This window comes from Aquarana catesbeiana, linkage group LG03 (assembly GCF_042186555.1).
Source record: "Aquarana catesbeiana isolate 2022-GZ linkage group LG03, ASM4218655v1, whole genome shotgun sequence".
NCBI lineage: Eukaryota > Metazoa > Chordata > Amphibia > Anura > Ranidae > Aquarana > Aquarana catesbeiana.
Window position 1 is genome coordinate 441,214,904 of NC_133326.1, and position 18,135 is coordinate 441,233,038.

The 18,135-nt window shown below is 40.4% G+C and overlaps 1 protein-coding gene across 1 annotated transcript in view; it reads left to right on the plus strand.

Annotated features, from left to right (window-relative positions):
* DDX46 (DEAD-box helicase 46) overlaps nucleotides 1-18,135 on the plus strand; it is a 380,459-nt gene that overhangs the window by 163,290 nt on the left and 199,034 nt on the right. The window contains exons 11-12 of the mRNA XM_073620805.1: nucleotides 3,469-3,590; nucleotides 13,624-13,702. Of these exons, the coding sequence (XP_073476906.1) occupies nucleotides 3,469-3,590; nucleotides 13,624-13,702 (201 nt within the window). The remainder of the gene's footprint in view (nucleotides 1-3,468; nucleotides 3,591-13,623; nucleotides 13,703-18,135) is intronic.

An 18,135-nucleotide genomic window follows, 5' to 3' on the forward strand; every position in this document is an offset into this window, starting at 1 on the left:
ACAGGAGACACCGGCTGGAGCTGGTGTGCGCCTCCCCATCGCTGGAAAGATCGGGTTCTGGTAAACAAAGGGGGGGGGGGGCTCTGGGGGGGACAGCTGCATTACAGGAAGTTTTTCACCTTGATGTATAGAATGTGTATAGAATGCATTAAGGTGAAAAACCCTGTGGGTTTACAACCCCTTTAAGCTCACGGGTTGTCTAAATGTCCTCTTTGATCAAAGATGGCAGTTACTCTAAGTTTTCTTTACTAAGTAGAATGCCCATTCATTACTTGTCTGCGGATAGTTATAATATAATAATATAATTATAATATAATATAAATAATGTTTTGACCCAGAGAGTTCCTGTGTATGAAATGGCTATTTTCATATGGCATCATGTCACTTCTGTTGTCCATAGTAGCCTTACTTTGTTTTGTTTTAAGGCATCTGTGTGAAACCTCTTTCCCTAAAGCCTTGGTACACAACTATAGCCTCCATTTTAAAATTTCTATCATAGATGCAAATACCATTACTTCTGCAAGGCGAGTGTCTGAATTGGTGGTTTTATCCTGCAAGGAAACCCTTTCTGGTTTTGCAGAGAGATGAGGTCCAGGACGACTTCTTGCCTATAGTAGTTTGCCTGTTCACCTTAGCTCTGGCTCTATTTCACCAAAAAGACTTTACCCTCCATTATCTGGATGTGTTTTGGTCTGTGGGAGTCTATCTCTCAAATTTTGCTTTCTTAAGAAAACGGACTCCCTTTTGTCATTCCAGGGGCACCAGAAAGAGTGGGGGGGGAGGGGTTTGACTTCTTATCTTCTTATTCTCTCATCACTAGATGGGTACAAACATCCAAGCTGATGGTCTAAAGCGGGGGTCAACAGATTGCCATCTACCAGTAGATCGTGGATAGGTCACTGGTAGATTTTGGTCTGGGCTTGCTGACCTGCCATTCCAGGGCATCAAGCCGAGTGCGATGCAGAGGGACTACTTGAAATTGTAAATTGAAGCTGTAGTAGGGAGAAAGAGACGCATACTCCGATGCCTCCTCTGTAGTGTTGGCTCCTGTTCCATGTGAAATGATAGCAACTGCACTCCACCTCCCTTCCCAGCTAGCGGTCTGCAGAGTGGTGCCAGCAGCAGGAAAGAAGAGATCTTCAGGTCAGTGTGAAGCAATACATTGGGCATAATAGTATAAGGCTGCTTTCACACTGATGCACCACATTTTACCCACACTGTGCGTGCAGTGTACGTGCAGCTTTCCTGCGGGTTTGCTGCACTTGGCTATAGGTTTCTATTATATCCTGTGGATGTGGTGTACTTTTTGAATGCAAGAGTTTTTTTTATTGTACTTTTTCAGTAAGTGCGCCACACCTGCAGGATATAATAGGTCTGTGGCAAAGTGCAGCTAACCCAGGAAAGTTGCACATGCACTGCGCTGCACCCGCAGTACAGCTAAACCGCAGCACATCATTGTGAAAGCCGCCTTATAGGGCATCATTCAAGTAAATGAGGCCTCTCTGAAAGTGCCATGCAACCTTGTGCAGTACAACAAACAAGGGGTTAAAGCAGGTGGTGTTGTGTTGCTCTCTCGCCACCTGCTTTAACCACTTGGACCCTAGAAGCATGCAGTTGCAGGGGATTTGCAGAGTGGCCCCATTTTTGGGGGAATGGGTCACGATTGGCAGGCAGCACCCACCAAAAGCAACAGGGGGCTTAATTCCTGTTGTGGCATGTGTACACCTTTTCTGCTGCCTCAGCAGATAAAGGGGGCAAAGATTGGGGACGGTAAAACCACGGCTCAACCGCATGGTTTTATCAAACCCCCCCCCCCCCAACTTTACGTGTGACCGAGCACTAAGTGTGCCGCTGCAGAATGCAACTAAGGGCACATTCACAAGGGCAGCCAGCACTGCTGCTCCCTTGAAAAGCGATCAGAGTGTGTGTGACAGGTGGTGAGGAGGCAATATGTTGTCTCCTCACCACCTGATTTAAACCCACAATTGCCGTGCAATGCATGTGATTGTTCACGGTAGTATGGCAATTAAAGGTTTAAATCAGATGTGAGGAGGCGACACTGGGAGATGCTGTGCCTGGTGATCCTTGATTTCTCTCATGTTGTTCAGGTAAATCCCCACCTCTTTAAGGTTGCCTACTCCTGGTATAAAGGATTGAGTTCCACCCTTTTCTGGCAAGGTACACTCTACTAAGTGCTTCTTGAGCTTTTTGACATCAAGCAACCCTATTTTAAGCCTGTCACTTGGTCTTGTGTTTACATGTTCTCTAAGTTCTACCAGGTGGACATTTTGGGCTCACTCATTGAGCTGCAGTTGGGCTCAGTTTTTTGTTGGGCTTGATGGCAATTATTTTCTGTGTTGCCTATCCCTCAGTATGACTGCTTTTGGACCTACTGAAAGTTAGACTTCAGTGTTTCTCAATGGATGAGAAAGGGAAAAAAAAGATTTTTGTACTACCTGTAAAATCCTTACTTGGCGTTCATTGAGGGTCACAAGTTCCACTCCCTCTGTCTGCTTTTGGTACTGCTTTTCTAAAAAATTGAGGCAACGTTATCCTGGGCTGAATCATAGCATGTGTTCCTGTGGACTCCAAAACGGTGAGTATAAATTGGCTGTAAAAGCAGAAATGGTTTATGCTAACCTAAACCTTGTTCAAAGGTGACAACCCTCACTTCTCACCAAGTGAATGCAGAAGTGGGAATCATGGGAAAGGTCTCCAAAGAGCACACACATCCATTAGGAATTTACATGAATATCCAGGAGAGAGCCTTGCACAAATGTCCTTTCTGCACAGGCAGTATGCAGTGCAGAGTTGATGCCTTTGTTATTTTTAAAGCGGAGTTCCACCCAACTTTACTACTTGGTCTTAAAGGAAAGACCAGCCCTAGTTTTTGGATGTACGTTTTTTTTTTTTTTTTTCTTACCTAAGTAAACAGGTGAATTTCTGTCCCATCCTCGCCGCGGCAAGGTACGTCATTTCCTCTTCTGGCTCTGCCCATCCTCTTCACCCCCCCCACCTTCTGTGACCTGTGTCCCATCCCAGAAGATGACGGGGTTATTCAGAAAGCACTGCGCGACTCGTGCATGCGCAGTAGGAAACAGGCTGTTAAAGCTCCACTGCCGGTTTCCCTTAGTTACAATGGTGGTGCCTGCACCCGATCCGATGGACAGATCGACCTCGGTTGGGCAGACATTACGGGCTCCCTGGACAGGTAAGTGTCCTTATTAATAGTCAGCAGCTACAGTGTGTGTAGCTGCTGACTTCTTAAAAAAAAAAAAAAAAAAAAAAAAAAAAACTTTTTTGAGAGTGGAATTTCGCTTTAAGGTAATAGCTGGTTTTGCAAAGAAATTGATTACATATTAAATGCATTTATATGAATTGTGGCTAATAAGGCATGTATTTAACTGAAAATAACTACAGGCGCTCAATTTCTTTCTTCTTAATGCAAAGTTGCTTTCATATTTTCAGCTGTTATACTGACTCCAACAAGAGAGCTTGCTTTGCAAATAACAAAAGAGTGCAAGAAATTCTCCAAACCGCTTGGACTGAGAGTAGTCTGTGTGTATGGAGGAACAGGCATCAGTGAACAGGTAACACAACCCTTTGTGTAATGTATTACAAATATTGTAAATAACCGGTTATTCAGTGATATTTAGCTCCCTTTTATCAATTGGCTTTATAGTTAAAGGGAAATACTTTCTCATCCTTTGAGCAACACAAGAAGCCTTAAACCTTTGGGTATTACTGCCACCTACCGTAGGAATGAACACTGAAAAAAAAAAAAAAAATAAAAAACTACAGTGCCTTGCAAAAGTATTCACCCCCTTGGCTTTTTACCTATTTTGTTACATTACAGCCTTTAGTTCAATGTTTTTTTAATCTGAATTATATGTGATGGATCGGTACACAATAAGTTGGTGAAGTAAAATATATACATAAAACTATTTTTCAAATTATGTCCACCTGTGTGCAATCTAGTTGTCACATGATCTGTCATTACATATACACACCTTTTTGAAAGGCCCCAGAGGCTGCAACACCTAAGCAAGAGGCACCACTAAACAAACACTGCCATGAAGACCAAGGAACTCTCCAAACAAGTAAGGGACAATGTTGTTGAGCAGTACAAGTTAGGGTTAGGTTATAAAAAAAAAAAAAATATCCAAATCTTTGATGATTCCTATGAGCACCATCAAATCTATCATAACCAAATGGAAAGAACATGGCACAACAGCAAACCTGCCAAGAGACGGCCACACACCAAAACTCACGAACCGGGCAAGGAGGGCATTAATCAAAGAGGCAGCACAGAGGCCTAAGGTAACCCTGGAAGAGCTGCAGAGTACCACAGCAGACACTGGAGTGTGTGTATATGTGTGTGTGTGTGTGTGTGTGTGTATGTGTATATATATATATATATATATATATATATATATATATATATATCCACAATAAGCCGTACGCTCCATAGGGTTGGGCTTTATTGCAGCGTGGCCAGATGAAAGCCATTACTTTCAGCAAAAAACAAAATGGCACATTTTGAGTTTGCGAAAAGGCATGTGAGAGACTCCCAAAATGTATGGAGGAAGGTGCTCTGGTCTGATGAGACTAAAATTGAACTCTTTGGCCATCAAAGAAAACTCTGGCGCAAACCCCACCCAACATATCACATTACCCAAAGAACACCATCCCCATAGTGAAACATGGTGGGGGCAGCATCATGCTGTGGGGATGTTTTTCAGCAGTCGGGACTGGGAAACTGGTCAGAGTTGAGGGAAAGATGGATGGTGCTAAATACGGGGATATTCTTGAGCATAACCTGTACCACTCTGTGTGATTTGAGGAGGTTCACCTTCCAGCAGGACAATGACCCCAAACACTCTGCTAAAGCAACACTTGAATGGTTTAAGGGGAAACATGTAAATGTATTGAATGGCCTAGTCAAAGCCCAGACCTCAATCCAATAGAAAATCTGTGGTCAGACTTAAAGATTGCTGTTCACAAACCATCCAACTTGAAGGAGCTTGAGCAGTTTTGCAAGGAGGAATGGGCAAAAATCCCAGTGGTTAAGATGTGGCAAGCTCATAGAGACTTATCCAAAGTGACTTGGAGCTGTGATAGCCGCAAAAGGTGTCTCTACAAAGTATTGACTTTAGGGGGCTGAATAGTTATGCATGTGGACTTTTTCTGTTATTTTGTCCTATTTGTTTGCTTCACAATAAAGAAAAAAAATAAATCTTCAAAATTGTGGGCATGTTATGTAATTTAAATGATGCAAATCCTCAAACAATCCATGTTAATTCCAGGTTGTGAAGCAACAAAACACCAAAAATGCCAAGGGGTGTCAATACTTTTGCAAGGCACTGTATATCTACACACACCTCTATTTTATCTACATCTTTTTTTAAAGTTGCTGTATCCTGCTGTGATGCTATTGCCCTGCTTATCTTTGTATCAGCAACACTGAGGTTGATCTATGTATTCCAACCTCCTATATCATTATGAAAAAATTAAACAGCACTTGACAGACAGCTCTGAAGCACACCACTTCCAACTAGACCATTCAGAAAATATGCTATTAATTCGCTATTCCCTGGATACGCTCCTGCATTTAGTTTGCTATTCAGGTATGTCATCCGTGCCAAAAGACTTCAATTTAGCAAATTAATAGTTTCAGAATAATGGTCTGGCTAAATTCTTTGAAAACTCTCAGGTGCAAGCCATCCAGCCCTGGTGATTTGTCCATTGTTTTTCTAGTCTTTTTTTGAACACTGGTCTATATCAGCCCCAAGGGGTGATACTATGAACATTACTGTCTTGTTTAACGTTAACTCTTCAGCCCCGGAAGGTTTAACCCCTTTTTGACCAGGTAATTTTTTGCATTACTGCACTGCGTTGCTTTAACTGGCAATTGCGCGGTCGTGCAACACTGTACCCAAATAAAATGTCCTTTTTTTCCACAAATAAGAGCTTTCTTTGGTTGGTATTTGATCACCTCCTGCGGTTTTTATTTTTTGTGATATAAACAAAAAAAAAGACCGACAATTTTGGAAAAATATTTTTTACTTTCTGCTAGTAAAACACATCCATTAAAAAAAATGTAAATCAAATTTCTTCACCAATTTAGGCCAATATGTCTTCTGCTACATGGTTTTTGGTCAAAAAAATACCAATAAGCGAATATTGATTGGTTTGCGCAAAAGTTATAGCATCTACAAACTATGGGATATTTATGGACTTTTTATTATTATTTTACTAGTAATGGCGGCCATCAGCGTTTTTTTTAGCAAGGATGTGACATTGCAGCGGAAAAACCTGGCACTAAGTGACACTCTGTGGATCACTGACACCAGTACAGTGATCAGTCCACAGTCACTGTATAAATGACACTGGCAGGGAAGGGGTCAACATCAGGGGCGATCGAGGGTTAACTGTGTTCCCTGGGAGTGCTTTCTTACTATGTGGGGGATGCTTAACTGAAAAAATACAGAGATCCGTGTTCCTGCTTAACAGAAACACAAGATCTGTCTTTCTTACTAGCAGAACAGCAATCTGCCTTGTTTTACATAGGCAGAATGCCGCTTTGCCCCTCTCCCAACAATGACCGGGTTTCCGCCGGACCCGCTGATTGACTCCCGCTGTTTCCAATCACAGCGGAAGCGGGGCTACGGGCGGCACGCACGCACCAGAGCAGTAGACAGGATTTGCGTACGTGATTTTGCACTTAAGGGCCACCCTGCCACAGTATATGTACAGTTTTAAAGCGTGACATGTTTGGTATCTTTTTACTCAGTGTAACATAATCTTTTTAGATTTTACCAAACAAGTGGGTTATATATTATTGTTGAATTTTAATGCAAAAAAAGTGTGTTTTTTCCCAAAAAAATGATTTGAAAAACCGCTGCACAAATACCATGTGACATAAATTACAAAACCCACAAATTTATTCTCTATGGTCTCTGCTTTAAAAAAATATATAATGTTTGGGGGGCTCTAAGAAATGTTCTAGCAGAAAATACTGATTGTTACATGTAAACAAAGTGCCAGAAAAGGCTTGGTATTCAAGTGGTTAAATACAGTTGTGCTCATAAGTTTATATACCCTGGCAGAATTTATGATTTCTTGGCCATTTTTCAGAGAATATGAATGATAAAACAAAAAAAAATTCTTTCACTCATGATTAGTGTTTGGCTGAAGCCATTTATTATCAATCAACTGTGTTTACTCTTTTTAAATCATAATGGCAACTGAAACTACCCATATGACCCTGATCAAAAGTTTACCTACCCTGGTAATTTTTGTCCTGATAACATGCACGCAGTTTGACATTTGACACAAAGGGGTTTGAATGGCTATTAAAGGTAACCATCCTCACCTGTGATCTGTTTGCTTGTAATTAGTATGTGTGTATAAAAGGTCAATGAGTTTCTGGACTCCTGACAGACCCTTGCATCGTTCATCCAGTGCTGCACTGACGTTTCTGGATTGAGTCATGGGGAAAGCAAAAGAATTGTCAAAGGATCTGCGGGAAAAGGTAGTTGAACTGTATAAAACGGGAAAGGGATATAAAAAGAAATCCAAGGAATTTCTCTCAGCAGTGTTCAAACTCTAATCAAGAAGTGGAAAATGAGGGGTTCTGTTGAAACCAAACCACGGATCAGGTAGACCAACTAAAAGTTCAGCCACAACTGCCAGGAAAATTGTTCAGGATGCAAAGAAAAACCCACAAATAACTTCAGGTGAAATATAGGACTCTCTGAAAACGTGTGGTGTGGCTGTTTCAAGATGCACAATGAGGAGGCACTTGAAGAAAAATGGGCTGCATGGTCGAGTCGCCAGCAGAAAGCCATTACTACGCAAATGCCACAAAGCATCCTGCTTACAATACGCCAAATAGCACAGAGACAAGGTTCAAACCTTCTGGCACAGTCATTTGGAGTGATGAGACCAAAATTGAGCTTTATGGCCACAACCATAAACGCTACATTTGGAGAGGAGTCAACAAGGCCTATGATGAAAGGTACACCATTCCTACTGTGAAACATGGAAGTGGATTGCTGATGTTTTGGGGAAGTGTGAGCTACAAAGGCACAGGAAATTTGTTCAAAATTGATTGCAAGATGAATGCAGTATGTTATCAAAAAATACTAGAGGAACATTTGCATTCATCAGCCAGGAAGATACGCATGGGACGTACTTGGACATTTCAACATGACAATGATCCCAAACACAATGCTAAGTCGACCTGTCATTGGCTACAGCAGAATAAAGTGCAGGTTCTGGAGTGGCCATCTCAGTCTCCTGACCTCAATATCATTGAGCTACTCTGGGGAGATCTCATACGTGCAGTCCATGCAAGACAGCCCAAGAATTTACACGAACTGGAGGCTTTTTGCAGAATGGGCAGCTTTACCATCTGAGTAGGTAAAGAGCCTTATCCACAAATACCACAAAAGACTTCAAGCTGTCATTGATGTTAAAGGGGACAATACACGGTATTAACAACTGGGGTATGTAAACTGTTGATCAGTGTCATTTGGCTAGTTTCTGTTGCCATTATAATTTAAAGAGAGTAAACAGTTGATTGGTAATAAATGGCTTCAGCCAAACACTAACCATGAGTGAAAGAAAAGTTTTTGTTCATTTTCTCTGAAAAATGGCCATGAAATCATAAATTCTGCCAGGGTATGTAAATCGTATCAACTGTATATTCTCTAAAGTACCTAATAACAAAAGATTCAGAGAATATGGAGGAATCCTATGTGCGCAAGGGACAAAGCTGAAACACAATATTGAAGGCCCTCAAATGGTACTGCATTAAAAATGGGCATAAAAAAAGAGAGAGTGGTTGGTATGTCCTTAATAGATAAGGCACCTCATCCCAATTATTAAATACAGTGGGGAGCAGAGAGGAGGGGATTATTGCGGTGCCAAGGATAAATCAATACATATGAATAAAAATTATTACATTTTATTACAATTGATTAAAAAAGGTTCATAAATAACACATATATTGAGGGAGCATAATACAGTGTCTTGTTGACCAAAAGAGATGGTGGTAAGTTACAACAGCAGGTCAATACATCGCTACTAGTTTCGCCAAGGCATTGGCTTCATCATAGGAGTAGAACATGACATAAAGCGGTTGTTGCTCCTGAAAACCCAACAGGGCAAGGAGAATGCGGTCCACTGTCAAGGAGACAGCCACCCCACATTGCCACATTATGACTGTAGGGGGCTAAGGGCAAAGCCTCATAAAAGCAAAATACAAAATTTAGTGTCACAAACATGGGGTGCTGTGGAGACCGATGGTCTGACATATCGGGGCGCTGCTCTGTTGGAGTGTCTTGCAGGTGTATGCAGGATATTTGTGCAAATATCTTTTTACTAATACCTCCTGTGTAAGCCTGCAGTAGCCCTGGACTGTATCTGTTTGATTCCAGATTCCAGGTTAATCTTTATCAATTCATCACCACACCCGCTCCCTAAGGATTAACCATATACCATCGGTCTCCACAGCGCCCTGTGTATATGACGCTAAATTTTGTACTTTACTTTTATGAGGCTTTACTCTTAGCCCCCTACAGCCATACTGTGGCAGTGTGGGGTGGCTGTCTCCTTGACAGTGGACCGCATTCTCCTTGCCCCGTTGGGTTTTTAGGAGCAACAACTGTTTTATGTCATGTTCTACTCCCCCGATGAAGCCAATGCCTTGGCGAAACTAGTAGGGATGTATTGACCTGCTGTTGTAACTTACCACCATCTCTTTTGGTCAACAAGACACTGTATTATGCTCCCTCAATATATGTGTTATTTATGAACCTTTGTTATTTATGAACCCTTTTTAATCAATTGTAATAAAATTTAAAATTTTTTATTCATGTTGTATTGATTTATCCTTGGCACCGCAATAATCCCCCCCCCTCTGCTTCCCACTGTATTAAAAACGGGCATGTTTCTGTGATGGACGTTACTCCATGGGCTCTGGAATACTTCCAAAATTCGGTGTCTGTGGCCAGTTTGCCATGCCATCCAAAAATGCAAGTTAAAGCTCTCTCATGCAAAGAAGCAGCTATATCTGAACATGATCCAGAAATGCTGCCTTCTGCTCTGTACCAAATCTTATTTAAAATGGTCTGTTTCAAAGTGGAAAACTGTTTTGTGGTCAGATGAAATTAACATTTCCAATTTCCTTTTGGCAACCTTGGGCGCCACGTCCTCCGGACTAAATGGGAAGAGGGGACGTTCTGGCTTGTTATCAGCTCTCAGTTCAAAAGCCTGCAACTCTGATGGTGTGGGGTTGAATTGGTGCGTATGAAATTGTCAGCTTGCAGATGTAGAAGGGAACCATCACTGCTGAAAGATTTATTGATGTTTTTAGAGCAGCATATGCTCCCATCGAGACAACTTTCACGGAAGACCTTGCATATTTCAGAAGGGCAATGCTAAACCACATACTGAATGTATGACAACAGCATGGCTTTGTAGTAGAAGAGTCTGGGTGCTGTGTACAGCAGCCTTTTTTAACCAGGGTGCCTAGGCACATTTTTGAAAAAGCCATTTCATTGTGAAATGTTACAACTTCGGCCACTGTGCAGGCCAGCTGCCAGTGCCCTAACAACTACTCACATCAGTTGATAAGGAGGGCATCAAACACCTGCACAGCATCCTTGTTTGTTTCCTACTCTGTCAGCCCTGGGGTCATGTTATTTGAGTAGGGGAGAAAAAAAATTAGGAATATGGATGGCCATACATTATTCAATTTTCTTGTAGATTTACCAAAACCATATAATGGAAGGTTAAACCTAAACGCTTTCAATTTGTATGCAGTCTGGCAAGCCCTTGCGCTACATAGTTGAAGGTTAATCTAAAGGAAATTGAATAAGAAAAATGTATAATGTATGGACAGCTTTAGAAATGTTGTAATACTAGTCAATACCAGTGTGTAAAATTAAGTTTTCTTTGGAAGTCATCTGTAATATTGGGTGTCCTACGTGTGTGGATGTTGGTGCAATATTTAAAACTATTTAGTTTTGTTTTTTACATTTTAGAATAGGGTGCCTCAAGTTTGTGCATAATTTTAAGGGGTGCTTTGACTAGAAAAGGTTAAACGCTGGTGTGAAGGTCATAAAGTGCACCTGTGCCCAGGCTATGAACAATAAAGTATTTTTACATATTTTTATTCCATTAAAGAGCAATTTGAAGTAATCAGAAATTCTGGGTTTCAGTTAGAAACACCTGCTGGATTTTGCATTAGAGGGCTAGCATACTGCCAAAATTCTGTTGCAATAGAAAGTACTGTGTTGGCATATAACTGCACTTTTTCACCCTGAAAATCTGGTGCAAATAGTGTTGTGCGTGTTCTACGCCGATACTGCAATTTGGGCTGCCTAGGAGGGAACGGGGAGGTGGGAGGGATGAGCACCGTCCGATTTACATGCAGTGAGAATCTCCTGTTTACTCAGCGGCCTCTGTAATAGGAAGTCCCGTCCCCTGGGCCGGCATTGGACCAGTGTTCTGTCTATCATAGAAGCCGGTCCAGGAGGCGGGACTTTGTATTAAAGAGGCCGCCGCGTAAACAGGAGATTCCCGCTGTATGTACTCTGACAGGCGCTCGTCCCGCCCACCTCCCTGCCCCCTCCGAGGCAGCAGTAATCTGAGGTGAGGCTGCAGATGGGCATTGACCAGGCTGCAGATGGGTATTGATGGGCTGTTTTATTTTTTATTTGATGTAAGCATATTTCTTAAAAGGGGGGATTGTTCTTAAAAAAAAAAAATAAAAAAACGTTTTACGTTATGAGGATTCCTTCTCTGTTTCCTTATGGTTTGTGATAAACGAGACAACAAATGAACACCCCTCTTTGAATGAGTATCATTATAGCAGCTGCTAAATTCTATCATAGATCATCTTTCCAGAAGCGCCGGATGAACTAAATTTTATTTTGCTTAAAGGTTTTTTATATTCATATACGAATATCAAAATTGAATACTTATCACCTTCATAAAAAATGCATATAAAGTAAACAGAGTGACATGCTTATACAGTGATATGATTTGAAACCTAATGTCTAATGCATAAGTGCCCTCGGCACATTTAAAAAAAGTCTCCTATTGACAATAGAATAAGTGTGCTTGAATGTGCAATATATAGTGAAAAAAGTCCATGATGTTGTGGTAGGCAAATCACCAGGATAATGATCCAAAACAGGAGGGTTGATTGAGCCAACAAATGTAAGCAGGAGTCACCACTGTGAGGGCTATCACCACCAACAAGATTTGAAGAGGCTTACCAGAACGCGTGGACCCAATTGGCATATATAATGGATTTAAACAGGCACTGGTGAATAAACACCTAGTAAAAGGTATCTTCACAACCGATCTCCACAGGACTCTCCATACACCGATTTGAAAGGAACACTCGACTTCCACCGTCACCTCAAAAACCTTTATGATGGACCGTCAGCTTTACATACAAGCATGGATCTTCTCTACAACCCACGAATAGTGTACTCATCTTACATCTGCGTTGAAAAGCATGCAGGGAGATTGTATGTCCACAAGATGGCAGTCAAGGGGTCTAATAAAGGTGCACACACATCACAGCCATATAAGTTGAACAAACTTGCCTGATGACACTTCACTAGTTGGGAAATCACTCTCCCAGCAGTTGGTCAGACAATTTAATAATGGTGCAGAGGCAAACCCCACTCTTAATCATGTATGTGTGGATCAAAGGCTCCCTGGGCTTCACATTTTTCACTATACATTGCACATTAAAGCACACTTATTCTATTGTGGATATGGGACTTTTTTTATATGTGCCGAGGGCACTTATGCAATGGACATTATGTTTCAATCATATCAATGTATAAGCGTGTCACTCTGTTTACTTTATATTTATATTTAGTATTAATTTCGATACTTGTATATGAATATTGTGAGTATTCACATCCATCTATATACTTTCGACATGTTCAAGGTGTAAAAAAGTAATATATGACATAAGTTCACACTATGTTAATACTGAGCACTGTTTTATTTTTATAGGTTATGCCTGTCATCCACTATAGGATTTATGGAGGTCCCCTTTAGATAGGGCCTCCATGTATCCTATCCATTAGCGCTGCATATATAATATTGAAAATGTGGAATAGACTCCCTCCAGAGGTGGTTCTGGCTAGCTTAGTAGATTGTTTTAAAAAAGGGTCTGGATTCTTTCCTAGGTGTATATAATATAACTGGGTACTAACATATGTAGGTAAAGTTGATCCAGGAAATATTCGATCACCTCTTGGGGGGGGATCAGGAAGGAATTTTTTTCCCCTGCTGTAGCAAATTGGATCATGCTTTTGCTTGAGTTTTATGCCTTCCTGTGGGTATAGGATTGGGTATATGGTGTATGGTGTGTTTATTTTTTTGGTTGAACTTTTTTCAACCTAACTATGTAACTATAGTCCTTGCAGATGGCTCTGCACTTGTTACTTGAATCGTGGAAATGCAGAATTAGGATCGTGAGGGGAGTTGAATCGAGGTCGCGATTATTTAACAATCGAGCAGATCTAGTTCACGTTAATTAATGTGCTTTTGCTGAGCTTTTTTTTTTTTTTTTTTCCCCGCCTATAGATTGCTGAATTAAAACGAGGCGCCGAGATAATAGTTTGTACCCCAGGCCGCATGATTGACATGTTAGCTGCTAACAATGGTGAGTTTATTTAATTTCCTTTAATGCGGTATGTATTTCTTCGTACAGTTATTGTAATGGCAAGCTTTGTTTTCTCTGTGAGCCACCATTTCAAAAGTTGCCCAAATGAAAGTTTGGTCTCTTCCAAAAGGCATATTTTAGCATTCACAAACTTATACGGTGCCTTGAAAGAGTATTCATACCCCTTTAAATTTTCTACATTTTTGTCATATTGCAACCAAAAATGTAAATGTATTTAATTGGGATTTTATGTGATAGACCAACACAAAGTGACACTTAATTGTGAAGTGGAAAGAAAATGATAAATGGTTTTCAATTTTTTTTTTTTTTTACAAATATCTGAAAAGTGTGGCGTGCATTTGTATTCAGCCCCCCTGAGTCAATACTTTGTAGAACCACCTTTCGCTACAATTATAGCTGCAAGTCTTTTTGGATATGTCTCTACCAGCTTTGCACATCTAGAGTGAAATTTTTTGCCCATCCTTCTTTGCAAAATAGCTCAAGCTCTGTCTGATTGGATGTAGAGCGTCTGTCAATAGCAATTATCAAGTCTTGCCACAGATTCTCAAATGGATTTAGGTCTGGACTCTAACAGGGTTTCTTCTAAGATTGCCCTGTATTTGGTTCCGTCCATCTTCCCATCAACTCTGACCAGCTTCCTTGACCCTGCTGAAGAAAAGCATCCCCACAACATGATGCTGCCACTATCGTGTTTCACGGTGGGGATGTTGTGTTTAAGGTGATGTGCAGAGCACCTTCTTCTACATGTTCGATGTGTCCCCCACATGGCTTCTCGCAAACGGGATGACTTATGGCTTTCTTCATGCCACTCTTCCATAAAGGCCAGATTAGTGCATGACTAATAGTTGTCTTGTTGACAGATTCGCCCATCTGAGCTGCGGATCTTTGCAGCTCCTCCAGGTTTACCTTGAGCCTTTTGGCAGCTTCTCTGATTAATCCTCTCCTTGCCCTGCCTGTCAGTTTAGGTGGACAGCCATGTCTTGGTAGGTTTGCAGTTGTGCCATACTCTTTCCATTTTAGGATAGTGGATTGAACAGGGCTCCCTGAGATGTTCAAAGCTTGGGATATTTTTCTAAGCCTCAACCCTGCTTGAAACTTCTCCTTAACTTTATTTCTTGGTGTGTTCCTTGCCCTTCATGATGCTGTTTGTTTACTAAGGTTCTCTAACAAACCTCCAAGGGCTTCACAGAACAGCTGTATTTATACTGAGATTAAATTACACACAGGTGGACTCTATTTACTAATTCGGTGACTTCTGAAGGCAAATGTTTCCACTAGATTTTAGTTTGGGGTATCAGAGTAAAGGGAGCTGAATACAAATGCACGCCACACTTTACAATTATGTGCCACTTTGTGTTGGTCCATCACATAAAATACCAATAAAATAGATTTACATTTTTGGTTGTAACATGACAAGGTATGGAAAATGTCAAGGGGTATGAATACTTTCAAGGCACTGTAAGAACACTGCACTGCAGTGTTAAAAACCCAAATTTTGTAGTGGCGAGGCTTCGCTTTGATTGAAATAACGCAAACCTTATTAAAAGCAGTCCATACAAAGGGTACACAGGTTTGACCCAAACACTGTGACAACTGTCTGCTAAACATGATCTGACTGGTTGGGAAAACGTCAACATTGTTGTTCTGAATATTTGGCTGCTAAAATATGATCAAAGCGGTCACTGTAAATAAAACGCAACAACACACAATTTACTTTTCCCTATCTTTGAACAAATGGTTTAAACAGATGCCGTTTATTTGCTCATGAGGGTAAAGTGACAGTGTTTGTAAAAAGGCTCCTTTCTATTCCTCCGAACCCACTTGATATTCACCTCTCCAGATATTCCTCACCACCTCTAGCTTTATCTCAGTGTTTTGGTGTATGGGGGAGCATGTGACCACCTCCTTGCCCTGGCCAGACCCACTGATGCTTACCTTTACCAGTGATCTTCTGTTTCTCCTCCCTCAGTCACAGCCTGCCTCAAAATACCCATTGCTTCTAGGTATGGGGGAGCATGTGGTCCCCTTCACTGTAGCCTTCTCGACGGCTAAAATGTCTCTTTTTATGCAAAATTCTGAAGAAGCTCTGGTAACCCACATTTTTTCCATGTAGCACAGCTAGTAAAACCAGCTCGTGAAGTAGATTCCTTGGCTCCAGAAAGCAAAAGTACCCCGTGTGTGTGTATACATACAGTATGTGTATAGACACTCAATATTAAATTGAGGGGAGAATGTGAGAGGAGGAGTGAATGAAAAAATGTTGCCTCTTCCATATGGGATATACTCTGGCACTAGGTACTGCCTTTTTTTCTTTAATCTTTGTTTTTTTTGTATGCAAGAGGTAAATAGTAGGGACATTTCAGGTCCAGTTCTTCCTTAGTAACGTAACATTTTTTTCCCCTTCTATCAGTGCTTTTTGCTGTTTAAACCATCTGTTTTTTTTTTAACTGTGGCAATTTAAAATGCGTGTTTTTTAAAATAAGACTCTTTTAATATGGCGGTTAGATTACAATTTTAGTAACCATCGTGCAGTGAACTGGAAAATTCTGGCAGATTCACAAACTTTACTACAATTTTTTCTTTAGTCTTGGTTAATTAATTCCCAGTGGATTTAGTGCAGAGTCTCAGCTTGTAGGAAAGAAAGGCATAAGAACTTACAGTAGTATTATCTACTTTGACAAGCTCTCAACTTTTTGCATTATTACATGCATTATTACATTTTGTTTCAACATACTTGATTTGCAAGACTGAATAGGTTCATCCTTTCTTTACCGAAATAATTTTCGAGCAGAGATTTGTAAAATGTTAAACTTGTATGCCACATTGAAACACTGCAAATAGTTATAGAACTGTAAAAACATTTTAACAACAAATCAGTTAACACACCTTATGAAAAAAAACTGGTAACGGAAGAATAGCAAACACTTTAGGACAAACATCTAAGCTGTGCACCTCAAGAGAGCCTGCTATGTGCGTTATTACAAAGGACTGAGACCTAGATAAGCTCTGCAAGCAGTTGGTTTAATATGGCTTTTGACGCCATTTGAGAAGAGTGTGTTCTGAAACATTTTGCAAACTTTTTCTGAAATAGCTATACAGTTCATAGTGGCTAAAAAAAAAAAACCTTGCTATTACAATTGAACGTTGAGGTTTTCTGCCTTGTTTTTATGTTTGTTTTGCATGCTGAACTTGTCTATTTTTATCAGTCTTTGTACCATGAAAAAAAACTTACTAAACTGTTACATTGTTTAACTTCTGTGGGAAAAAATATATCCGTGCAAGATATATAGAACTGGATTTCCAAGACTTCTCTCTTCTGAGGTAGGTTTATTCTGCCATTTTGTGAGGATGCAGTTTTAAAAAATCAAAAAATTTTAATTATGGTAAGGCTTTTAAGGTGATATGGTATTTTTCCACATGATGACTAAAAGCATAATAATATGGTATGAACAACAATGACATGTATTCATTCCCCTTACAAATGCTATATTTCATTATTTGTTGTGGCAAGCTTGATGAAAAAAATCATAATACACATAATTCTGTTGCTCCTTTCCAGCCATCGATGTCTGGTAGAGTGGAGCTGTTCTAACAGCAAGATACATTTTGATCTTGTGCCTGTTGATTGCCAGAGCTTAAGGCAGGCATGCTGAGGCCAATCAGGTTTGCTGAACCTTGCATTTGGCTACGGCCCAGTTTGAATGGTTGAATTGTAAAATTATGTTATGTCAAAAAATATGTAAACCTTTTCGCCACAGTACAAAAGCCAAATACAGTGTCAATGGTTTACTTGTGTTGTCGTAGTGTAATTGAACACTCTTTTTGAGCTATTTTTCCTTCTACCGTGTTCCTAAAGACTAGATCTGAGTTTTAATTACACTGCTGCTATTTGAGGCATATCAAGACCCATAACTGATTTCTTACAGCACGTATTTGTTTTGATCATTCTACCTAGAGCCCAATTTTAAGTAAAGAAAAATTCATACCGATGAAGTCAGAATGCTTTAAAGTAAGTTTTTTAAATGGCAATTTGTTTTTGTTTTGCATGCTATCCCAAGCGGAGTCTGTCCAGAGATTTCAGCTCAATTCCGTTATGCTCTGTATGAAAGCATCAGTCTTTTTGGAGCAGCCTGACATACTCCCTGCTCTGTCACAACTACAGCTCGGCAACACGTACTTCAGCAGTCTTTAGCTGCATCTTCGGGAAATTGACAGATTTTTTTTGCTGGGCATGGGAAAGCTTTGAAAATGAAAAAAATGAGATATGCAAAACTTACTGTTTTAAAGCACCCAGATTAGTATAAATTTAAATATGGGTTTGCAGTACACAAGAAAAACAGACTTTAATTTTAGTTTTTTTTAAAGGGTCTGTTTGTATTGAACTAATTACTCAGTTTTGGGTGAATGCTGGC